Below are 24,369 nucleotides of genomic sequence, written 5' to 3'. Positions count from 1 at the left end.
ATGGGGAAAAAAGCCTGTAAACTCTATGCTGAGTTAGTTGTGAAGGGTACTGAAGGTCTGATCAGTCCTGTCAAAATGAGGTGAGTTGTGGGAGGTCAATACAAGTTATTTACCTGAAAAGAAGGATCTGTAAGCAGCCCTCAGGAAGATGTTACAGGTATAGCTTCATTTTTGGCACCTCTAACGGTCTTGTCTTTAAGCTATAACTGTTCTTCCTCTCTGTGTAGGTCTGAAATGCACAATAAAACTGTAAGTCAGAGGTTTGGTTTACTTCTGGAGTCCTATTGTCGAGCGTGTGGAATGTACCTAAAGCATCTGAGCAGGCAGGTGGAGGCTATGGAGAAGTTGATTAACCTCACAGATATTCTCAAGCAGGAAAAAAAAGATGAGACCCAGAAGGTATTATAAGCTGTCCACGTACCAAAACTGTTGCTGTTGAGTCACAGGAATTACTTAGAACTGCATTTTATTTAACTAGAAAAATATTAATGCTAACTTCAGTAGATAGTATGTTATCCTAGAAGCTGTAGTATTCTGTGTGCATGCCGTTGCTACCTCTTAAGGCAGAAGAACTAAAGTTAAGGGTTTCAGTTTGTGTAAATGTGGCTAAGCGGAGTTGCTTATGTTGGAACTGTGCAAAACTCTGCTTTAAAACCGAAGCTAAAAATCTGGTACTTACCTTCGTTTGCATGTAATTAGCGTTCTCAAAACCTGAATGTGATTATTCATCAGGTACAGATGAAGTTTCTTGTTGAACAAATGCGACGGCCAGATTTTATGGATGCTTTACAAGGTTTTATCTCGCCCCTTAATCCTGCGCATCAACTGGGAAATCTTCGGTATTGTCTTCAGTTCTGAAACTTCTCTAGCTATTTAAGTAAATGCTCAGTAATGTTAACATTAGCAATGTTAAGGTTAAATGTTTACATACTAAATATTAGTATCTTCAAAGTTAACTGAAAAAATTTTGTAGCAGAGTAATTTGAAAAGAGTGAAGTAGTTTCAATCCAATGGTTTAACAAACGGGAAGAGCTTGAGCTAGCTGTTCCTTTGAGGAGACAGGAACAACTTAAGTTTGAAGTAGGAAGTAAGAGTGGTTGATTGTCAGTTACCTGTGCATCTTTAATTTGATACTAGTTCAAGGAGTTTGAAGAAAACAGGGAGAGCTTAGTAGTGTTACAGGAGCATGGTAGGAGAATCAAATTATGCCTATGTCATAAGAATCTTCTCTTTCATAGGCTTGAGGAGTGCAGGATAATGTCATCTGCGAAGAGGCCCCTGTGGCTGAACTGGGAAAACCCAGATATTATGTCTGAATTGTTATTTCAGAACAATGAGATAATCTTTAAAAATGGAGATGGTAAGGAAAAATAAGTGTAACCCAAAATCTGTGTATCTGTTTATTTTCCTATCCTATTGTTCAGTGTTGTTTCTAAGCATATAAAATACATGAACAGGATTAAAAAAACTTAATTGCTTTGCTTGATTTTTGTTTTCCTTTGCCAGAAAAACAAAGCATGCACAAATAAATGTTTGTCTCAGTCATGTACAAATGTTGGTTGTTCTAAGATGCTCAGTCTGAGGTGGAGCATGATACTATTTAATACTTCGGGTTTTTTTATTTGAAAATGTCTTCAAGATAATAGATATGTAATCTATAATTCTGTTTCATGTTTTCAGTGTATAATTTAAACAGCTTTGAAATCGCCACCACAAATTTATATTCATTCTCATCTTTTTCAAACCTGCTTTTCTCTATTGTGAGAACAAAACATCCGCTAAACTATGCAAGCCTTATTTCCTTTAGACATACTTTTTGGGGGAGAGGTAAAATAAGATGTAACACAGCATTCTGATGTTATGAAATTTGCAATTTCTATGTATTTGACTATTCCAGACTTGCGTCAGGACATGCTGACACTTCAGATAATTAGAATTATGGAAAACATCTGGCAAAATCAGGGTCTTGATCTTCGGTAAGCATTAGAGCTCATTCTCAAGCAGTACTGTTCTTAATGGTTTTTGTGTTGGTTTGCTAGCAGAGATTGCTTCTGTTCTCCCAAGGGGGGGATATGAAATGCTATAAATAGGCATGTTTGTACATGTCAGGGCAATTTTTAATGTGTTTTTAAAATAACCTTCAGTTAAACTACTGGATCCTGTAAAATCAAGACCATATTTGAAAAATATTTAAGTCTAAATCAAGTGGGTATGAGGGACCTACATATCAGGAATGGCTCCTAGAGCCAACACACTGGTCTACTGATGGCATCTGTAGGATTTGCTTTGAAAAAGTTGCCAAACTTTGCAGCCATGTTGAGTGATGGCTCTTTGTAGCTGGTATCTTCATTTCAGGACACCAAGGAGGTATTACCCAGTTTGATATGCATGCAGCTTCTCCACCGCTAAATAGTCTGTGGGCACCGTAGCTTCTGCAGAATGCCATTCAGTATAAGCTATTCTGCTTCTGGAAAGCTGACGCCAGTTGGGTTATGCTTCCAGATAGCATTTGCCATGTGGTAGATTCTTAGGCGGTGGCATAAGAGCTGCCTCTGCACTGTCACCAAGAATGTCCTTTGTGCCCTCAGCTCTCGTTTCCTCATCATCTAGATGGAAGGACCTGTTGGTCTGCATCCTCTCTCATGCATCTGGGCTGTTATTTTGTGTCTAGGATTGTAATGTGTGACAGAACTGTGGCTTTGTCCAAGAATGGTCTGCAGAGTTACAGTTCGCAGTGCTCATGTCTTAGAGTAGCCGCTATGGAAATCTGCAAAAATACATCCTCTCCCATCTCTTGCCACGATTCTTAAAGAGGCAGCATGGAGCTTTAGAAGAGACGTTGGATAGGTATGGGGTAAGTGACAAAGGGATTTAAACAAAAAAAAAAATCAAAACAAGCTCCCAGCTGTCAATCTGCTATACTGAAAGGCTGAAATGAGCCTGAAAGAAGATGTAGCGATGGACTCAATCTTGAGCAAGCTACAGATTACACTAGCGGACAAAAAGAATCTGTTGAGGATCTAGAAATTGCAACTCATCCCACTAAGGCCACTAAACTGTATGTCTCTATGGTACAGAAAGTCTAACAGTCCAAAGTTTGTGCCCCATCCTTAAGAAAATAGATGTGTCTCACTGTTTTTCTTTGACCTCCAAATCAAACAACTCTTGCTTCAGTCAACCAAACTTTTATCTAAAAATGCAGGTGTAGATAGATATAAATATACTTTTAGTAGCTGCAAATAAAGTGCTGTTAATCCAGAGAGGAGAAGCCCACCTCCACAGCAACACCAGCCGTCAGCTCTGCCACTGGCTACACATCACGCTGGTGTTCTGTAGATACTTAGGTCTAATACAAAGGATGATTGTTTTTTCTGGGTTCTTTACCACAGCATCACAAAAACAACTTTTGATACTGCAGCATTCCTAGAAGGCTGTTTTATTCTATGACACTTTCACTCTAAAAAGGAAACTTCAGGAGAGAAAAAGGCTGCTTTTAGGTACATGACCTTCTCTCCGAAATCTTTTAACAGAGGATGTTAAACATGGTAATGGCCATGTTTTTCTCAGGCTTTGAAGAAAAATCTGCTTTTGACTTGGTTTTCTCAGGTAAAATGTTCTGAACGTAACAGAAGAAATTACAGACCTTGGGGGAGGGTGAGGAGAGAGACCTGTGAAAGGAAATGGGAGGCAGAGGAATTAATTTCTTCTACTTGTAAAGAGAAAAATAGGCTACTGAGTTTCACTTATGGATGACAGTGATTTATGATCTTTAAAGAGTCCATAAATAAAGATGTATTTACGGTTAGTCCATTAATATCTGGCTAAGTTGTAACACTGCTGACTAAAAATTCCAGTTACAAATTTGTAATATGTTTGGGTACTATTTGGAAACCCATTTTGAAGGTCCCATGCTGGTTTTACACACCAGGTCTTACCTGCGGCTTGCTTACAGTAACCCATGAAATCCTAACATTTGTTCTCTGAATTGCTTAGATTCTGTCTCTAGTAACTCACTTTGAGTGCAGTTGAATAGATCTCGTTAAATCGTGCTGAATGCCTTTTAAAGAGTTTTTCCAGTGTATTCTCCAAGAACATGTTAGTAAAATTTTGCCTTAACCTTTTGTCCTGAGATAAAACTGAAGAATGACATTGGTGGATACAGTGGTTGGCACGTTACTGTACTAATACCTGGTACATTTTTTTTCTACAAGACTAATGATAATACACCTATAAAACGTTAAAACAGATTTTCACATCCTAACGGTAACAGATGACACTAACCTGGTAACGGCTATCAAATGTGCCTGTTGCTTGCTATCTTAACTTAACTCTAAAAAAATCCTTCATCTTTCAGGATGTTGCCTTATGGTTGTTTGTCTATTGGCGACTGTGTGGGACTCATCGAGGTAGTGAGGAGCTCTCATACGATCATGCAGATTCAGTGTAAAGGAGGCTTAAAAGGAGCATTGCAGTTCAACAGCCATACACTGCATCAGTGGCTCAAGGACAAGAACAAAGGAGAAATGTGAGATTTCCTGTTGCTTTTGTTTCTTGTTTATGTGCTCTATTTGATGGAAACTTCAAAAGAACTAAAGTTCATCAAGTGGGAAATAATGCCCATCTGTTTCTGTGGGGTTTTTCCCTGCTCCCGTTTGCCTAGTGTTCCTGCTTGTAGCTCTTAAGTTTCTGTGGCTGTGTGACTTCTCAGCAGTAAGGTGCAGGTATAGCTATGAAGATATGGCTTAAGTCTGTATTTTAACTGTAGTTCATGAAAATGGACTACTGGCCTTCAAAAGAGGGACGGTCACTTTAATAGCTAGTTTACTGTTCCGTGATCTAACTGTAAGTACTTCTGTTTTCTGAGTGTGCTGAATTTCTCCCTTACTTGGATAAAGTTCAGGAACTCTACTTCAATGAGAGAAGATAGAAGTTAGCTCTTCCTTAATGGGGAGGGGGCAGGAAACAGAAAGGAAAAAACCTGCACTCTTGTATTATTAGAATATCTGTAGGAAAATGTTGTTCTTGCTTGCTTTCAATAGGTACGATGCAGCTATTGACTTGTTTACACGTTCTTGTGCTGGCTACTGCGTTGCTACCTTTATCCTGGGCATTGGTGATCGCCACAATAGTAACATCATGGTAAAAGATGATGGACAAGTAAGATATGTTTTCCTAAAAACGCAGCCTAATGTCATCTCTTGCTTTGTTTGTTTTTTTAAAAAAATCCACCTGAACTGTAAGTAAATGATCTATTTTATAATTCTATCATTTAAACAAGGAATTACTAATCTTAAAATCCCTTTCTGTCTTTCCAAGCTGTTTCACATTGACTTTGGGCACTTCCTCGATCACAAGAAGAAAAAGTTTGGTTATAAAAGAGAGCGTGTGCCATTTGTCTTAACACAAGACTTTTTAATAGTGATTAGTAAAGGAGCCCAGGAATGTACAAAAACAAGGGAGTTTGAAAGGTGAGCCTTTTTTAAGCATTTAACTTCCAGAGTATTTTGTAGCTAAAATGCACTTTACTACTGGTGACATTTAATTAGCTCTTTCAACTGAAAAGTAGTATTTTAATTGGCTGGCTGTGGGTATGTTCAAATTCTTTAGTTGAAGATCAGCCGTCCACTTGTAAATCAGTAGGTGGTCTTAGCATTTATGTGGCCTTTGGTTCATGAAGCCTCACTTAGCTTTGCAGGGCCAGCACATGAGTGAATAAAGAAATTTTTAAATATCTAAAATTTTTTGATTAACGCTTAAACCGAAATCCTCTTGGGATTGCATAACTGCAAAAACTGAGAACCCCAAAATGTCAGATACAATGCGCATCAGAGCCTTGCTGGTCACTCTGCAATGCTTCTGTCGCCCTTAGCTGCTGTGATACCAGCTCTTCAGCTGGCCTGTGTAGTGTGTGACACTCTGCAGAACCTGCTAAGAAACAACTTTAAAATAACAATAGCAAATAGATAAGTAAATTCTGTTGTAGTAGTCATTCCTAATACCTGTCTTTCCAGAGACCCAGTCTTTGAGAGGTTTCAATTTTAATCTTAATTTCATTAGGTTGGGGACAGGGAAGACACATTTTAAATTACAGTGACTGAATGCTGCAGTGAAGCTTTCCTGCATTTTTTTTTTCTAAACCTGACTTAAATTAGTGATTTCAGCATAAACAGGCATTTCTGACCCAGTGTTGTGATACAGCAAATGCCCATCTTCAGTGCATTCTCCAGAGTCTCTAAGGAGGACCAACAGCTACTGCCCTCATAAAACCCCAGGAGAGAAGTGTATGTCTGATGATAACCTGGACAGCGCTGTTTGCAGCAGTATATCAGGACATGTGCTTTGAAATCTGAAATGGCAGTAGCAGTGACTAAAATGGCTCTGTGAACTCCCATAAAACTCGTGTGGAGCCCTTGCATGAATTGCAAATGAGGTTTAAGGCTAAGAAGCCTGTCTTCAGCTTGGCTATTGTTTGGTCTGACCACTACTAATTCTTATAGAAATGAAGATAACCGAAGTAGGAAGATGAGGGTATTTTCTCAGCAACATTATGGTGTTCTTATTAGACTAAGACTGTCTACTTTTTTTAGTGTCCAGTTACCTGAAAACGTTTTTGCAGGTGAAGTAGTAATACGCATCTAGCAGGGAAATACACTGAGCTTTTTTCCCCTTGTCTCTTCCAGGTTTCAGGAGATGTGTTATAAAGCTTATCTAGCGATTCGGCAGCATGCCAACCTCTTCATAAATCTTTTCTCCATGATGCTTGGCTCAGGAATGCCAGAACTGCAGTCCTTTGACGATATTGCATACATTCGAAAGACCCTTGCATTGGACAAAACCGAGCAGGAGGCTCTTGAGTACTTCATGAAGCAAATGAATGATGCTCACCATGGTGGCTGGACAACAAAAATGGACTGGATCTTCCACACAATAAAGCAACATGCTTTGAACTGAACTGAAAGCAAAGAAAACACGAACTGATAGCCCGCTCTGTGGGTACTGCACTGTTAATACCAGTTAGCAGCAAAGACTGGTTGCATAGGAATTGCACAAACCACGAACAACACTAGACTTTATGGCAAGAAAGGAGATGAACTGTTCAGACAACTGTCAAAATAATGTAAAACAGGGTTTCAGATAGCACTAAAATTGTACACTTCGAAAATTAAGCTTTAGTATGATGTGTGACTTCATGTTATGCCTTAAGCCCGACAAAAAGGTAAACTTGGGAGAATGTTTCCTTTTTCCGTTTGATAGGATAAACTAGAAGGAAAAAGCAAATAGTGCTAGCATGAACAGTGTCCATCACATATTACCTTAGATCTGGTACAGCAGGAGGAGACTATGCTGGGTTGAGAAGAGTGGAAGGAGAATTCAAGTGATAGCAAATATTTAAATGCAGCATAGTTTGAGGGGAAGGAGTTCTAAGCTCAAAGATCTAAAAACAATCGTGAGAGGACAGTGCCTTTCAAATGTGCTCGGAGGAATAAACACTTACGGGGTTTAATGACCCTTTGATTCCTGGGTCTGTCAGCTGCACAGTTTCTGAAAGCAGTAGGAAGTAGGCCCGTCGGTGTGGTGTTTCTTCTGCTCAGTATTTCTAGGGGTGCAATTCATACCTTCACAAAGAAACTCCTTAACATCCCCAAAAACTGACTAACTTGGAAACCGAATGGTCAGAATTGGGTTTAGTGCAACAGAGAGTTGTAGTGTTCATCTTAGGTTTGCTTTAATCTAACTTGAACTGAATAGATTTTTTTCATACATGTTTTCCAGAACCTAAAGAAAGGCAAGTTATTAAAATTATTGAAAGATTATTTTTTTATAAAGGCTATTTATATAATAGGAACTATTATTAATATATATTCTTTATTTACATGATTTGTCCAATATTCACTCTTTTAATTTTGCAGCCCAGTTCTATCTGTCCAAGACTCCCGTTTCCACTAACGTCACTGAAGGTGACCAGATATACTCCTAGGACCAAATTCAACCCTGGTGAAAGAGGACACAAGTACCATTGAAGTAGTGGGCGATACACCCACTAATGCCAGAGGTGAACTTGGCCTAAGTCTCTTCAAAAAAATTTGGGGCATCAGTCTTCACATTACTGAAGTGATATGCCGGCTATTCAAGGAACATACATTTAAACCCTCAGTCTTTGGGTCCACCATTTCTCCTCTTTCTTCCTCCTTTGGAAGTGGTTGTTTAATCCAGTAACAGATACATCAGAAATAACAATTTAGATTTTCGATATGATCAATAATAAGCAGCTCAACATACAGCAGATGCACTGGCTAGCTCAAAGCATGTGGAGTTACCAAACGTTTTATAGCTTTGTCTGTTTTGTGTGCGCGCGCGTAATATATATTTGTGAATCTAGTCGTCGTCCTCTGACACAGTTACGATGTGTGCAATCAATTAAATTGGCACCACTTTTTGAAACTCATCAGAGTACCGAGGATTTCAGATTGCCCTTATGCACAACTTCAGGTAGGAGTGTTTGTCTAACTATTAGAGGTATTTTAATTAGTGAAGCCCATGATTCTGAGGGCGATGTTCACCCTAACATTTTGAACTTGTTAGATTGGCAGCACTTGGTGTGAATTCCAAAGGTCTGGGGCTTTCGGGGGTTCAGCTTGTTCACTTGCAAACGCGCACCAAGGTGCCACTCAAAGTGCAATACCACATGTAATATAAAATACGCTGACAGCTGGTGTTAGGTTAGAATATAAGTATATAACTAGACTGTACTTTGTGCAGGCTGTACTGATGAGGTAATGAGTGGTTGGCTTCACTTAGCAAATTGTAATATATTAAAAATGTGCAATCAATTACGTTATGAAAGGCTTCGGGGATTGTAAAGCCGAGACTTTGGTCTTTCAAGACACTTTCATAGTCAAGAGCCTGCGGTTGATCACTGCGCACGCGGATACTTGATGTTGTGGGGGGAAACGTCTTTGTGAAAACAGCTCCGAGAATAGTATGGGGAATGTGAAGTTTTACTTCCTTAGTTCTACTAAATATTTCGGAGTCGTCCAATAGACTGCCCATTACTCTATTGACTGTTACATATTCCTTTCTGTTCATACGACCATTAACTTCTGCTAACCGTGGTTGTACTTTCTAGAGCAAAATTACCCTTGTGTGTATTACTTTGCAGTCAACACACTGTAATGGGTTAGCTCTCTTAAAACACGGCTTAGCTTCAGTTTAAATTTGGTTCTCAAAATCTGAAACCCTGTTGGCAGTAACTCTTAAGTTAACTGAGTAACACTTGCACAAATGCCACGTTAGGTGCTATATTATCCTTATTTATCTGGTATTGAAACAATGCTTTACCTCGTTTATCTGAGATGGTCAGCCTTTTCCAGCCTGGATGAAAAGATCAACTCAAATTTATTGTATGTTATGAGCCCAACTTCTTTTGTACTTTGCCCCTTCCTAGCCATTTACTTCTGTAAATATTAGTATAAATGTCTTTCAGTTCAAGCATACAGTGTTCTGCACCCTTTTTCCACAAACAGAAGCGTTTGAGGAATTGGGCTCTGTTTCTAAAAGTTACTGCAACGAAATGCTGTGCGCAAGCTCTAGAAGTTATGAACATCAGCTAGCAAAAGAAAGGAAACTTCATAGTGATACAGGGATAATATGATTTGGGGTAGTTAAAGGCTTTAAACAATTAAAAAAGAAAAGAGAAGTTCATGGGCTTTAAGTAGTTGTTCTTACCATACCCAGGATGGGCATTTGAAAAACATTCTGCCAGTGTTTCAGGAAAAGAAAAATCTGTTTTTTAAGCTTCAGAATGTTCAACCCTAATTACCTGATCCTGTCACGCGGGTTTTGTGCTGATGTAACCTCGCTGAAGATAGCAGGGGCACTACTTAGCTGCGTTGGTGTAAATGAGAGGATGTCATCTGTTCTCAGTAGCAGAAATAAGCTCTGCGTACAGACTGTGAAAGCACCTGTAACTGAGCTCGAGAGTTCTACAGAGATTGCTTGGAACTTACATTTTTATTTTTTAACTATTCCCACTTCATGGAGAGTTGAAAATGTTCCCGTTACTCTGACAGCCAGCTGCACAGAACGCTAACTAGCTTATTTTGAGCTTGAATTGAATCTGAACGCTTTGTTCCTGTGAAGCTTTGTCACAGAACTACCGGAGCAAGGAGCCCAGGGCTGGGCCACATGATTTATCACAAAGCATTAGGCAATGCTGATTTAGTGAAACACAAATTTAAAAACAGTAACTTTTTCAACTGTGAAACTATGATTTAACGACAGAACAGGCTGCTGCTGCTTAGTTTTTCTTAAAAACATGTTCTTTGCTTTCCTAAAGGTAGCAGAAAAAGCACCTGTACTGACTTACGTATGTACGCTTTTCTGTTGTGAAGGGGTGCGTTAGTAGTTCTTTCATAAGCGAAACAGACTTTCAGTATAATTTTTAATATTTTAAAAAAGCATTTAAATAAACCCAAAATTGTTAGTGGTTTGGCATCTTGTGGAAAAGATATAAGCCTGCATATTAAGGGCAATATAGAAATTACCAAGCTTGTAGAGAACTTTGTGAAGACCCTGCTGTTGGTGGTTTGGAGGGTTGTTTTGGGGTGTTTTTCCAACTTTCCTTTTTATGTAAAAAATGCCCTTTAGTGGTCAGTAGCCCATGTTTGTTAAGAACTTGAAGGTATTTTCTTTGCTTTGTCATTTTATAACTGGCATGTTCCAACATCTGTTCTTAATTGTGAATTCCTCCTGTTTTGCATGTCTGTACAGGTTGCAGACCTGGGCTGGACCCATTCAAAAAACAGTTATCAGAAAAGCCACTTGAAATTACTACTTTGTTGATGGTTTTGACATCTCTAAAATGCTTCAAGTTAATGAAAATGGTGTGGTATTACAGAACGAATTGTAACTTGCTGCTTCTAAGATTTTTTTTAAGTCCATGTTTCTTTCTCTTGTTTTGGTTTTACTTGAATGGAAGAACCACACTTGTTTGTTTTTTTGTTTTTTTTTGTTTTTTTAAATACTATATAGCTGTGGATGTTGTTGCAGATTGCTGAATCCCAACTTAATTTTGCAATACATGTTTCATACAAATAATGAATTTGTATCTTTATTTTGTGCTGAAAGTTGTCTCAGTTTAGGTAAGGCTCTGTCTGTCCAAAATGATGTGTAGGTCACCACCCCCACAGTTGTGGTGGGTTTTTGGGTTGTTTTTGTTCTATTTTTTACATCTGTGTTAATGAAGGAAAGCCAGCTGGAAATGGGATATAGAAGTTCTCTATCTGCATATACTAAGCAAATCTATAGGTGCTCTGGTCATTGAGAAATTCTGATTTCATTTTATGCTGCTGTAACACTGACTTCATCAAAATCGCTCTGGAGTCACAACAGCATATGAAATCAGAATTAGACTATATGTACATTAAAGTCCCAGGTTACTTACTCATGAGTCAGTAAGAAAGGTGTTCTCTTAAATGAGGAATGTTTACTAGCAGCCCAATTAAACACTTGACAATTTTACTTTGAAATAGTGTTCACGAACTGGCCTCTTCAGCTCTCCAATTCATAACTACTGTAACCTTGCCGATAGTTACTTCTGGTCTTGAGACTTCCAGGATTTTTATTGCTTGCTAGCTTAAACGTTGCCTCTTTCTGCCCTTTCATAGTATAACGACTTGTTGAACCGCAGGGAAAATAGTTGTTCTTAATTTGCAGTGCAGTATTCTTGACTTCTGAGCTTTATGGGGTAGACTTTTAAAGTATGAGGTCTTACTGTGTTAGCACTCTGACTCAGAGCCAGAGGTGGATCCCTCTGTCCCTGCCTCTTCCCTTTCCAGCACTACTCTCCCCCACAAAGGGACATGCCTGTAGCATAAGAACAACAAAATATTTGCAAGGGAAGATGAGTTGAAGCAATGCTCTGCTTGTATTTTGAAGCTAGCGTTCCCATTGGTTTGTATAAATGTGTCTTAAGTTTTAAGTGTCCTTACTGTTACTTCTGTATGTGATGCAATATTCCTTCGGCATAAAGGCCAAAAATACACTTCTTGACTCTGAAATTATGATGCCCGTTCCACAGTATCTATAAAATATCTAAATGGTTTAGGAACCATTTAGTTCAGTTTAACTGCATCGATTTTGTCAGGAACATGTTCCAGTAGTAAAATTAATCACAGTTAAACCTGACTTAACTGTACTGCTGGAGTTATAGAATTCAAGCAGAAGCTGTTTCTCTGAAGAATCTTACGCCTGCTGTAGTTCAGTTAATCCTTAAGAGCCAAACCGTGGATATTCATAGCTGCAATCTTATTCTGCTTTGCTTCTTTGGTTTAAGTACTTTTAATCTACTTCCAGGCTTTATTAGTAGTGTTCTAGATCCTGAATTATCAACTGCCCCAGGCTGTCCAATGTTGTATTACTGTTTCATTTGGGGCAGAGGCAAGAAAAAGAAGGGAGAAAAGAGATCAATCTTCCTCTTGTCTTAGAGCTGCTGTGGTCCAAATTCTTCTCTTGTGAAGATTAAATATGTAATTCATCATCTGGGAGCATCATCCTTTCCCCTTGTCTCCTTGCACCTCTGCAAGTTTTAGCTGTGAATATCCACATACACTATCAAAATCCACTTCCAAGGTGTAGAAAAGGATTTAAAATATATATATGGCTGCAGTCTGGTGCCCTGGATTCTCAGGCTTGAAATTTTGGGAGTATTGTCGTCATTGCAACTGGCACCACAATTGCAAGGATTTTCACAGAACCGTTGCAGCTGGCAGAGACCTCTGGAGATAGTCTAGTCCAGCCGCCTGGTTTGAAGCAGGGTCAGCTAGAGCAGGTTGCCTAGGCCAGCATCCAGTTGGATTTAGAGCCTGCCCAAGACAGAGTCCACAGTGAAAGTTTTTTCTTAATGCTTATATGGCATTTCTGTTGTTTCATTGCCTAATGCCCTTTCAGTGGGCAGCACTGAGAAAAGCCCCTTGCCTGTTGTCTTTACTCCTCTCCACCAAGTATTTAATATGCATTGACAAGTTGCCCCTTGAGCTTTCTCTTCACCAGGCTGTGAGTGAGCCCAGCTCTCAGCCTCTTCTATCGCTTCATCATCCTCACGGCCCTTCGCTGGACCTGTTCCAGTGTGTCCATGTCTGGCTCATACTGGGGAGCCCAGCACTGGAGCCAGCACTCCAGGTGTGGCCTCGCCAGTACTGAGCGGAGGGGCAGGATGAAGGCTCGCCTCCCGCAACCTGCTGGCAATGCTCTTCCTCAGGCAGCCCAGGGTCCCGTTGGCGTTATGGATAATAGAGCCCAGGAGGGTGTGATCTCTTGATGCTTATATGTTACTTCGTCAAAGCTCGTAGCAGTTACGTGTCTGCATCAAAAGGAGAGTGTAAACACCCACCAGTGCTTGAAATATCGTTTAAAAATGAGAGAATTATCTTTTGAAATAACCACTGGGGGGGGGGGGGGGGGGGGGAGAATGTTGCCATGTGTATGTCATTCTGTAATAAACGTCCTGTGGTAAAGTAGTTAGAAAGCAAGACATTTTTAGTAATAGTGGGCCAAAAAAGTATTTAAGATACAGCAAGATGCATGTGTTGTCATACTGAGAATAGTCTTGCAGTACTTTTTTTAAAAAACAAACCACTAACAAAAAAACCAAACCGCCCCACAACCGTTTTTCTCCTGCTGTGCTACTCAAGTAACAAAAGTTTGGCCTATGATACTTATTGTAGTTCATGTTCATGGGAAACTGTAAAAAGTCTGCTTTTTATTTATCTTTGCGGTCTGTATCACATGCTGTTTATTAAAAAACCCTACTTCTGGTTTTTATCACTTTTTGAGTGTTAATGTATATACTAACAACTAAATTAAAATAATATGGTTGGTACAGTTGTGAATTCTGAAGTGAGAATTTAAGGAATCCGGTCTTGGAGGTGTAATTTGGTGTTGCAGCTCTGCTTTCCATAAAAGCTAGAAGAAAGGAGATAGAAATTGCGTTAATCAGTTAATTTGGGAGGGGGGCACACAGAAATAGAATTTGCATTATTTATGGGTGGGAAGTCCTAGATGCACGTGGCATTCTTGTACACATTGATCCTCAAAATAAGTAACTTAATTTAGATGTGGGTTGTAAAAGTTGTGATAAGAGAGCAGATGTTACTGAAGTGTTTCAGTTGGATGGTTTTTAAAGACCCTGCTAAATCAGTCTGTTTTGGTTTTTAAAAATATCCTTCATGCTTTCATTACCAAAGCTATATTTAAAAACAAACAAACAAAAAAAAACCCACACCAAACTCACCAGGTTGTGGTTGTATCCAATAAGAATTTTGAAAGAGTGAGAAACCTATTTGGGGGAAAAACCTCATTGGCCAGTAAAGTGCATGGGGCTGCAATGGAGTTGCTTCTGTGAACGTGATGGTCTACTGTGGGCTTCAGTTGCTGACAAACTGTAATCATGGGAGGGATTTGAGCTCTCTCGCTGAGAATGTCACCTTTTTTGAGGGGTAAGGGAAGTATCAAGGGTTTTTAATCAGGTCGCTTCTCCACATACTCATCCCCAGTAAGCTTTAAACTTTGGTCACTTCTGTTTCAGGTCGCCGCTGCCTAGCTTTGAAAAGCACTGCGTTCCAGCAGGTGCTCTGCCTGCAGTGGATTCAAATTTCATAATGAAAGGTGGACATCCTTACATTTATTTTGAAGCTCAAGCTGAACTCTAGTCTGGAGAGAGCAAATCAAAGTATGGCTAGTGATTTTGAAGTAGCTAGTTCAGTAACCTGAACTAGCAGATTAAACTTCTTCATTACAGCATAAGGTGACTTTTACTTTTTCTGGTAACTCCTGAAATGGTTATGAGTGGTTTCTACCTTGTTCTAAATGCACAGGGATGGTTTGGGGAAGGGGGGATCTTCAGTTCTTGGTCAAAAGCAAAACTTAGAACTTAACGCCATTACCGTGGTGTGACTTTTGTGATAGTTAAAAGTTGACCCCTAAAGCATCAAAAAAATCATGGAAAACTTTCCAAATAATGCTGGTGAAACAGAAGAATGACTTGTAATGTGGGCAGTTTGCTTTAGCATGCGCATCTGTGAGACCTCCCGATTTTGTGCTGGGAAATCAGTCTGGTTTTCAACCTGCACTGGGAAAACCCAATCCAAAATCTGAACCCATGTAACAAACACAGGAAAACTGGTGATAGACAGGATACCTCAGATAGCCTCCTGTATGTCGTTTCAAATGCTAATGAATCTACCTTCAGCAAAGGTTATTGACCTGTGCTACACTTCCTGCTTTCATTGAAGAAAGGGCTTGCTTTATTCTTATTTTGGTAGAGATGCATCCCTGCTAACTGAAAGGAACATCATCTGTGTTGCCCATTTAAACAATAAGGTGGCTATCACATGGGCTTTTCTACTTTTCCAGTTGGAATGGGTTCTGAGTGATTAAAACTTGACCCAGAGCTGTCTGAACATGCCAAGCATGTGGTGGTTTAGAAAACGAGACTCATCTAGACTTTTCTGTCTAAAGCACTGATGCCCATGACTTTGGACTGGACCTGCAGCTTCAAAGGGGATCCGCCTCAGATGTTTTTCTTTTGCTCAAAGCCTTGCCTTTTTACCCGACATAGGTGGTGTAGGGTCGTGCTGCTTTGTGTGGAGAAGAAACCAATCAAAAGGTACAGAAGATGTGTTGTGCTTTATGTGGAGGTGCCTTGGTTATCCTTGTTATGTCTCAGTGAGCAGAACTGAATTCAAAGGAAAGGGTTTGGTTTTGATGGAGTGTTGGTTTTTTTCCCTTTTTTTTTCCCTTGGGAAATTATGGTTTGTAAATTCCCGTTACTGCTCTCTGCTGGGAACTGGGGAAAGTGCTCCCCCACACCCCCCCTTTTTTTTTTTTTAATATTTACATGGAAAACATTTTGGTGAATAGAGAGAGAACTATGTGGGCATCCACCCATTTGGGTGGCTGTAGCCAATTTATGAGGACTTCAATGCAAGCTGTCCTGGAGAAACCTCTGCTGCTATGGCTGGAATAAACAGCAGAGAACACACTGAACTGGGGTGCCAGGATCTTGTCTGATTGGTAATTTGGCTTGGGAGATGATGGATATACCACACTTGTTTAATTTCTGAGGGCTCAGCAGCAGTGTGTCTTCAAAAGGATACCTTTACTTGAATTCACGCTGCCTTCCATCAAACCTTCTGTGTCATCACAGGACGAAGCTCTTCCTCTGTGGCTCCAACCAAGTCAGCTCTGCCTGAAGACGTCTCCTGCTTTCAGGACAAAGGCTAAAGCTAGGATTTTATAAACACAGTAAGTCCAATCTTAACTTCCAGCTAATGAACAAAACCAAGGCCAGAAGCAGGGTATAATTATTTTTCACTAATCACTAGAGCAATGATATAAGGGATGTTGTGGATTCTCTGCTAATTGAAAGCTCGATCTTAGTCAGGTGCGTTCAGGCTAAGACAGAGCAGAATAGCTCAATGCATGAAATGCATGGTAGAATCCCATGATCTGTTTTCAGTGACTGCAATGGTCTCCCTTGTGTCTTCAAAAGAATTACTTATTTTGAAAAATAATAAGGTGCTGTTTTAAATATTCTGCTGTGTGGGGAAACATAGCTTATTGCTCTTCACTGTGGCATTAAAAAAAAAGTGAAGGGGGGGTTATTTTATGATTATAAACTCGGAAAGACTTTGGGAAGGGGGAAGCTGCTCCCTTTCATCCTTCCACACCGCAGGCCCCGCTGCCGTGGCGACGAGGGGGGCCTGCGGCGGCAGCGGCGCGGCCGCCAGGGGGCGCCATGGCGCCGCTCGCCCCGCCCCTTCCCCCGCGGGAAGCGCCGCGTCCGGAGGCGGCAGCGGCGGCTCAGCCAGGCCCGGCTCAGCCCGGCCCGCTGCGGGGCGCGGAGCGGAGGTGAGGTGAGTCGAGGCGGGAGGGGGACGGCCCCCAGCCTCGCCCGCAGCCCCGGGACGCCCCGCGGCTCCGCCAGCGCCCGCCTCCCTCCGGCCTTGCCCACCGTCGACCCCGCGCTGAGGCGAGGCGGGGCCGGGCCCGCGGCGCTCCCCGGCGGCGGCTCCTCCCGGCCGGGCCCTCTCCCCGCCGCCCTCGGAGCGTGGCTGCGGCCTCCCCGGAGCGGAGCGGTGCCGTGTCCTTGCCGCGCTCCCGCCCGCGGCGGCCCCGGCTCCGGCCCCGGCCTCCCCGCAGGCCGCGTCCTGCCCGGCCCGGCGAGGGGCTGCGGGGATCCCGGCTTCCAGGGCCTCCGCTAGCCCTTTCCCCGGCTCCACCGGGACAGCCGCTGGGGAAGGCGGCCGGCCTTGCTGCCCCGCGGGCCCATCCGCGGGGAGAGGTCGAGCCGCGTTAACGGGGATCAGGCTCGCCCGCTCGGTGTAACGTGGGTTCGTCCCTCGCAATCAGAAAAGCGGAGAGGGTATTTGATACTTCTAGGCCGCGATACAATACTTCCAAAACTGGGTTTTCCATGTTATTCTCCCCTTAAAATAAAGCTTGAATTCAGACAAATCATCCATGAGAACAGCTTTTACTCGATAAGGGGTCTTTTTTCCCTCCTTCCACCTGTGGTGGGTGGCCTTGGCTTTAGAAGATCCTGGGCCCAAAAGTGTTCTAGGCTTATGGGAAACCACATCAGATTCTGTGTTCACAGCTGTCCCCCTTCTTCAAAACTCCTTGGGCCGATTTGTAGCTCAAGTGTTGTCTCCATCTATTTTTCTGTTGTCAGGAGCTGCCAAGTGCAGCAAAAGCCAACTAAGCTGGGACAAAAGGAAAATGAATACTCTAATGCATCATCTGCCTTACTCATTTTGATACTTTAAACCAAATGAATATCAACTTTTTAAGTTGTTTCCTAGTTTCAAGTTCCATAGCTTAATTCTTTGTAATACTTATGTATCTGATTTAGTTTCCTTTAAATTTAGTTTTCAAATTTTAAAGTGTTTTAAAATGCTGTCACTCTGTAGATGAAAATCTTCTTGAGCTGATGTATTCGCCACATTTGGAAGCTGTACAGCTGCCAGCTTGTTAGCTGCTCTGCTTGCCGATACTGAAGAGTCTGGGATTTTGGGTAAGAGAGCATGACTTTTGTTAGTATTTTCAACATCAACTTTTATCTGAAGGATGCTGCCTCAGAATATCTGACAGAAGGTAACAGAGTGCTGGAGAACTGCCTCGAAGGACTCACTGATTGCCTGAGTGCCTGGAGTCCTGACCTGCCTGCCTTCATGGTGAACCTTCTTTTGTTCTACGGCAGGAATATGAAACTAGGCTTCAGCACTTGCATGCCTTTAATGTGGTGTTAACTGTAATAGAGCGGGGTGGGGGGCGAGAAAGGGTAGTAGGAAAAAACCTCTTGTGTTTAATGTGCGAGTTTTCAAAATGTTCGTATTGTTTCGTAAAGTCGTAAAAGATTAATTAGGTGCAAACAAGTAATTCTTGAATGTTTTCATTTTGCAATTAATTTAGACTATTCAAAATGAACGAACATCCTAAAAAGAGGAAAAGGAAGACCCTGCATCCTTCTCGATATTCAGGTCAGTGTGGAGCTTGAGTTACATACACTTTATTTTTTCTCAGAATAATTACTTGGTGAGAAGGAACCACATGTGCTGGTACACGGAAGATCAGTAACAAAGGGTGGGATAAGAAGTCTTGGGCCGGATGTATTGGGTACCTGTGCTGCGTACTCAGTTGCTAAGCCGCTTTCATTCAGCGCATCGGAACGGTTTTGTTCTGTTCCCCCTGCACTGCAAATGGGGAAACCTGCTCACGCTGCAAAATGAAGGCGATTCTCCTAAAACACAAGGGGAGAGGAATTTTGTAAAAGCTGCGATGGGGGTGTCCAGAAGCGTTCAGGGCTGAGCAGACTGTGTCCCTATCACTGCCTTCCGTGGGAGCAGAGTTTGATGACGACTGTGTCTGATACTCGGCGTGCCGGGAGAGCAGCTCAAAGTTGCAAATCAAAACAGGAATGTTATCAGGCCAGCACAGAATTTTCACAACACAAGAAGCAAAAATGCTGCTGGTGAGGAGAATTTTGCTGAACACAAAATAGGTATGTGGCTACATCAACGTGTTAGTACAAAAACTTAACTTTTTTTTTTTAAGATTCTTCAGGTGCAAGCAAATACATAGACAATAGTGGAATCTTTTCTGACCACTGCTATAGTGTCTGTTCTATGAAACAGCCAGATATCAAGTTTTCTGAAAACAGAGGTAAGAGTACGTTTTGGGGTCTTGTTCTGCAGTTCTTTACTACGTGTAACATATTCCTGTTCATAGAATTAAATAGAAAAGAAAATACATAGTGGGTGGCTTCTGAGCATCGTAGTGATCTGACATGCCTTAGACTGGTGGAAGGTTGTTTAATCGTTGTAATTGAAATACAATTTTCAAAGTAGAAACAATAACAGAAAGATCCTTCCATTTTACAGCATTTCTAATGACTGTTAGACTTATTTATGTAAATATCTGGCTAGGTAACGTAAAGCTGGTGTAAATAAGCTTAGGTGGAATTTACCAATTGCATTGGACTGTGCTTACAGAAAACAAACCGCCTTTTCTGTACAACATCCACTAATGGATGTAAAGTTCAGCAGAGCAGATGTGAGGATGGATTTTTATTATATTTTTCTTTCCACTCTTAAAACTCAGCCATTAAATCTCCAGAAGTCTTACAAAGTAGTATATTTTAGAAATGTGACGTCCAGAAATATTTAGTATTTTTAAAATTGTCTTTCAAATGTAAAGTTCTATGTAAGGATTTAAAGTTTTTTCTAGTATAATTAATTTACTATTTTTTTTCTGATATTTGAAAGACAGCATTGCCACCTTTTTGAATTCTTTTATTGTCTTCTGTATGTATGGAAATAATTTCTGAGGTATTGTTATTTTTTTTAATGAAGGTTATGATGTGATTAGTATATAAAGATAAATTTAAGCAACTAGAAAAAGTAAATAGTAAATAAGATCTACGGTTAAAGTCATGATGATGCTAGTATAGCCAAGTGATGACAAAATCCTTCGTCTGTCGCTGCAGGTAGATTCCACAGCCCTGTGCAGAGCCTAGACACCGATGATGACGGGAGTCCAGTGCATGCTGGGACTTCGCAGTGGAGTGGGTCGCACCCCAGCGTTGTGGGGTTACACTACACAGACCCTAAAAAGAAGGATAAAGGTAAAGGTAAATGTGTATTCGCAGCTTCCGTGCTGGGAGGCTGAAGAGCACGGTGGCTGGCTTTTTATGTAACTCCTCTGCTTTGACAGGAGAGGCGAAGGATTTGTGGTTTACGTTATTTGTTAGTTAAATATCATACTAAGCCTGGCTGGGGAAAAATAACTGCTCTTAGCCTTTCTAAGCGGCTACAATAACTGAAAAGTTAAATATGGACCCAGGTGTTTTGCAGGGTGGTTGGTTTGGGGTTTTTTTTTTTTGACCTTTTGCTTTTGTTATCTATTTCATCCTGCAGACAAAGGCACTAATAATGGAATGTGCAGAGACTTATGTGATTCACCTATATTCAGTGACAGTCCTACAGAAGAAGAGAAGCCTCTAGATATTCAAACTGTAGAAATTTCTACAACAGAAGTGAATGCTGTAGAAGTTCACGATATAGAAACACAAACCGTGTCACCTGAGAAGCTAGAAGCCGAGGACCTAGAGGAAATCCCTCTGGAAACCTGTAAAATCTTTGAGAAGAACCAGGCGTTGAATATCACAGCTCAACAGAAATGGCCTTTGCTGAGAGCCAACAGCAGTGGCTTATACAAGTGTGAGCTCTGTGACTTCAATAGCAAGTACTTTTCTGATTTAAAGCAGCACATGATCCTGAAGCATAAGCCGTGTACAGACACTCATGTCTGTAAAGTTTGTAAAGAAAGCTTCTCCAGCAAAGTGCAGCTCATCGAACATGTAAAACTACACGAGGAGGATCCGTACATCTGTAAATATTGCGATTACAAGACAGTGATAGTTGAGAATCTGAGTCAGCACATAGCAGACACTCACTTCAATGACCACCTGTATTGGTGTGAGCAGTGCGATATGCAGTTCTCCTCCAGCAGCGAGTTGTACCTGCACTTCCAGGAGCACAGCTGCGACGAGCAGTATTTGTGTCAGTTCTGTGAGCATGAAACGAATGACCCAGAAGATCTGCACAGCCACGTGGTGAACGAACACGCGTGTCGACTGATAGAGTTAAGCGACAGCTATAATAACAAGGAGCGCGGACAGTACAGTCTCATAAACAAAATCAGTTTTGACAAATGCAAAAACTTCTTTGTATGCCAAGTGTGCGGCTTTAGGAGCAGGCTGCATACAAATGTCAACAGGCATGTAGCGATTGAACACACCAAAATATTCCCTCATGTTTGTGATGACTGTGGGAAGGGCTTTTCAGGTATGTTGGAATATTGCAAGCATCTAAGCTCTCATTTATCTGAAGGGATTTATTTGTGTCAATACTGTGAATATTCAACAGGACAGATTGAAGACCTTAAAACTCATTTGGATTTCAGGCATTCAGCAGATTTGCCTCATAAATGTACCGATTGCTTAATGAGGTTTGGAAATGAAAAAGATCTTTTAAGTCATCTTCAGATACATGAGACAGCTTGATTACTTTCTTTCCCTGTAATCAATTTGTTAGAATTGGAGTTAATTTCCAGTCACTAAAACGTGATATTAAATACACTTTTAACAGCAATTATACAATTTTAATGTTTTTATATCAGCAAAGCATGCGTAACAACTAGGTGGTGTGAATTTCCTTACCTGGGGGTTTCACTAGGAATAATCACAGTGCGATGGATCACGTTTTGGGGGGAAGGACAATGGGGGTAGCTGCATGTTGTAATGGCAGTTCTGATGGTCACCCCGCACTTTCACATCTAATGTACACTGGCACCTCCCTCGAGTTTAAAACGGGACAAAGAGAAAGCCAACGCCTAGTTCCATGCTTAAGTAACGCCGTACTGATCCCAACCACACATCCAGCTCGTGTTACCCTCTGTGGCAGCAGGTCATTTGTGCTGATGTTTAGCAAATTGCACCAGCCTGCCAAAGATGAAGGCGTTCCAAAAAGTCCCAGGCATGAATGCCTCCAAATGCACGTACCAGCCTGCATTTCTCACCTCTCAATAAGATTTTAAAATTGTCCTGTTTTTCCCTTGGGTTACTTATCCGACCTCACTGTTCCCTTTCTTTGTTCAGTGTTTAATTTCAACTCCTGTCTGTGCGACTGCCAAACAGCGCTCTCTTCCACACAGTCACTGCGGACCTTACACATGACTTTTGTCTCCTTTATGTACCTTCAGTTCTTGTTTTACAATGCACCAAGTAGACACAATTGCTTGTGTGTAGATTGGGCCATGTTTTATGGAGTAATTGTAAGGGAATTTGCAAAGCGATCTAGCTGAGGACGTACGAAGAGCATGATTTTCGTATCTAAAATCTTAATTTAGCTCTCACTGAAATGATGTATGTCACCAAACTCATTTAGAGCAAGCCTCTATTAGTTTATATTACTATAATTCTCTGTATTTATAATTAGCTTTCCACTGCTAATAATACAAGGACAGTTGTTTTTAAATCTGTAAATTTAAAACTTCTCCTATATACTGGCTTAAAACACTGGTACAGAACAAAAATGTTATTAACTTTAATCACTTTCAAGTGATTTCATGCATCTGTTCAGATTAGATAGTGCTGTCCTGCCATTATAATCATTAGAAGTGAATTACAATTCATTCTGTAGCTGTCTTTCTGAGTGGATACTTGGACAGATAAAAATAAGGGTGAGTTCATTTAGATTGTGCTAGTTATCAGGGTGAAATTACCCATAAATTAGTGGTGGAGTTTATTTCTTTACATTGACTGTAAATTTGTAATGTAAGTCTGTCTAATGCAAGCTCTGTATAGATGTAATTAATGTATAAAACATTTCTTGACCAGTGAGATTTGGTATTATCAGCTTCAAGGTGCACAAGGATCTTCACGTTTGATTTTTAAAGCTAAGGATAAAAATTGGTTGAATATAGTCTATGGAAGTTTTAATTTCTAGAGAAGTATTTCTGGAAAGTCTGCTGTGAAGCAGCGTATATTTCTTTGTAGGAGGCAAGACCATTTTTGTCACTTTGAAATGCTGATTTTACTACTAAATCTTCTGTGTAGTCATTGAAGAGGGCAGCCTGATGGTGTCCTGACTCTGATTAGTCCGTTGTATAGAGAATGACAGTAGCTGTGGTAGAATTGCTAATTTCCTATTTTCAACACATTCATCCTGGCTGGCTTAAAGTGGTAGCAACAATATAGTTAACAAAGCACTAATAAGAATTATTTTACATATGGAAAGGAGATCTTGTTCATAGGGGTATAACAGAGCGGGGAACGCTGGTTCTCTTAAAACCCAGCTCTTGGTGACGACACGGGTGGAATGGCACAGTTTTGCTCTGGAGAGAAGACTGCTCCAGGGGCCAGTGATGAGAAGTGGAAAAAAGGCATTTAAAAAAACAGCCCAAAATAAATAAGTGGGCTTAAGAATTGTGTCTGTTTGTATAGACTGGCATTGTGTCCTGTACAGGCAAGGCAAAAGCAGAGAGCCCTGAGACACAGAAAACTTGCTGCTTCACTCCTGAAAAACTCCATGTCTATCTTTGAGTTGTGTTATTTCTAAACTGGGAACGAAAAGAATACCCTGCAGGAATGTTATGAAGCCAAATAAATCCTAACTAAAAGGTACTTCATGGTGTCTAATTAGGAAATGTATTCAAATTTGTCTTAGGTTGGATTTTATAAATAAGGGAACAATGTTAATATTTTCTTTTTAATATGTCAGAAAGTAAATGAAAATGTACAGGAGTAGCTTGTCCCATTTTACCATAGCAGGAACAGAAGTAGGATATCAGCTTCCACATGATCAGCGGCCTAAAACAAGATAGATATTAAGTAGTAGAAAAAATAGGTAATGAGTGGAGTCTGTCTAGAAGTTGGCAGCCAAAAGGAATGACTGTACGTGCCAAGGACAGCGTGGCATTCCCATGGAAGGGGCGACGAGTTTGGTTTATTTCCATGGAGCGCGTATGTGGAAGGTCAGAGCCCTGCCATTGCTGCGCCGAGGTGAGCTGAGCGCAGCAGATGCAGCTGGGCTGGGACTGCCCGAGGCTGCAGCTGTCTTCAGCCCCACAGCTTGGGCCATTCCTCTCCGTCTTCAATGAGAGAAATTAACTGTAGTAATTGGAAGTATGCTGGTGTTTTGTCTTCCCTCTGAGACACTCAATGAGCATACCGAATTCAGTTGTTCCTTGGTCGTTGCGCTGGCACCTGCAAGGCTCGTCTGCTTCAAGAGCAGCGTTCTAACTAGAAGC

General features: G+C 41.0%; 2 protein-coding genes across 6 annotated transcripts in view; both read left to right on the top strand.

Annotated features, from left to right (window-relative positions):
- PIK3CA (phosphatidylinositol-4,5-bisphosphate 3-kinase catalytic subunit alpha) overlaps positions 1 to 8,446 on the top strand; it is a 41,532-nt gene extending 33,086 nt beyond the window's left edge. For 2 of the 3 annotated variants that reach the window (XM_075098431.1, XM_075098432.1), the window contains exons 14-21: positions 228 to 399; positions 733 to 839; positions 1,239 to 1,360; positions 1,898 to 1,976; positions 4,355 to 4,525; positions 5,040 to 5,157; positions 5,317 to 5,468; positions 6,681 to 8,446. In XM_075098431.1, the coding sequence (XP_074954532.1) occupies positions 228 to 399; positions 733 to 839; positions 1,239 to 1,360; positions 1,898 to 1,976; positions 4,355 to 4,525; positions 5,040 to 5,157; positions 5,317 to 5,468; positions 6,681 to 6,951 (1,192 nt within the window). In that variant the 3' untranslated portion in view covers positions 6,952 to 8,446. The remainder of the gene's footprint in view (positions 1 to 227; positions 400 to 732; positions 840 to 1,238; positions 1,361 to 1,897; positions 1,977 to 4,354; positions 4,526 to 5,039; positions 5,158 to 5,316; positions 5,469 to 6,680) is intronic. The other variant, XR_012661438.1, reaches the window with a different exon arrangement.
- Positions 8,447 to 16,818: 8,372 nt separating this feature from the next.
- On the top strand, positions 16,819 to 21,710 carry ZNF639 (zinc finger protein 639). 3 transcript variants are annotated; one of them, XM_075098422.1, is made up of 6 exons: positions 16,819 to 16,913; positions 17,970 to 18,073; positions 18,472 to 18,539; positions 19,123 to 19,221; positions 20,045 to 20,182; positions 20,475 to 21,710. In XM_075098422.1, the coding sequence occupies exons 3-6, from the start codon at positions 18,482 to 18,484 to the stop codon at positions 21,620 to 21,622; spliced, it is 1,443 nt and encodes a 480-aa protein (XP_074954523.1). In that variant the 5' UTR covers positions 16,819 to 16,913; positions 17,970 to 18,073; positions 18,472 to 18,481; the 3' UTR covers positions 21,623 to 21,710. The 3 variants fall into 3 exon arrangements, with proteins under 3 accessions (XP_074954523.1, XP_074954521.1, XP_074954522.1); XM_075098420.1 differs by having other exon boundaries at positions 19,114 to 19,221; XM_075098421.1 differs by having other exon boundaries at positions 16,827 to 16,908; positions 19,114 to 19,221.
- The last annotated feature ends 2,659 nt before the right edge of the window (positions 21,711 to 24,369 follow it).

The sequence above is a fragment of the Phalacrocorax aristotelis genome, chromosome 7 (assembly GCF_949628215.1).
Source record: "Phalacrocorax aristotelis chromosome 7, bGulAri2.1, whole genome shotgun sequence".
In the NCBI taxonomy this organism is placed as follows: domain Eukaryota; kingdom Metazoa; phylum Chordata; class Aves; order Suliformes; family Phalacrocoracidae; genus Phalacrocorax; species Phalacrocorax aristotelis.
This window is presented reverse-complemented; position numbering and strand designations above follow the sequence as displayed.

Excerpts from the sequence above, each read along its gene's own strand:
- ZNF639 (XM_075098420.1), top strand. The coding sequence starts at position 18,482 with ATGAACGAACATCCTAAAAAGAGGAAAAGGAAGACCCTGCATCCTTCT. Across the intron at positions 18,540-19,113 it reads GCATCCTTCTCGATATTCAG|ATTCTTCAGGTGCAAGCAAA; the intron begins GTCAGTGTGGAG and ends TTTTTTTTTAAG. Across the intron at positions 19,222-20,044 it reads CAAGTTTTCTGAAAACAGAG|GTAGATTCCACAGCCCTGTG; the intron begins GTAAGAGTACGT and ends CTGTCGCTGCAG.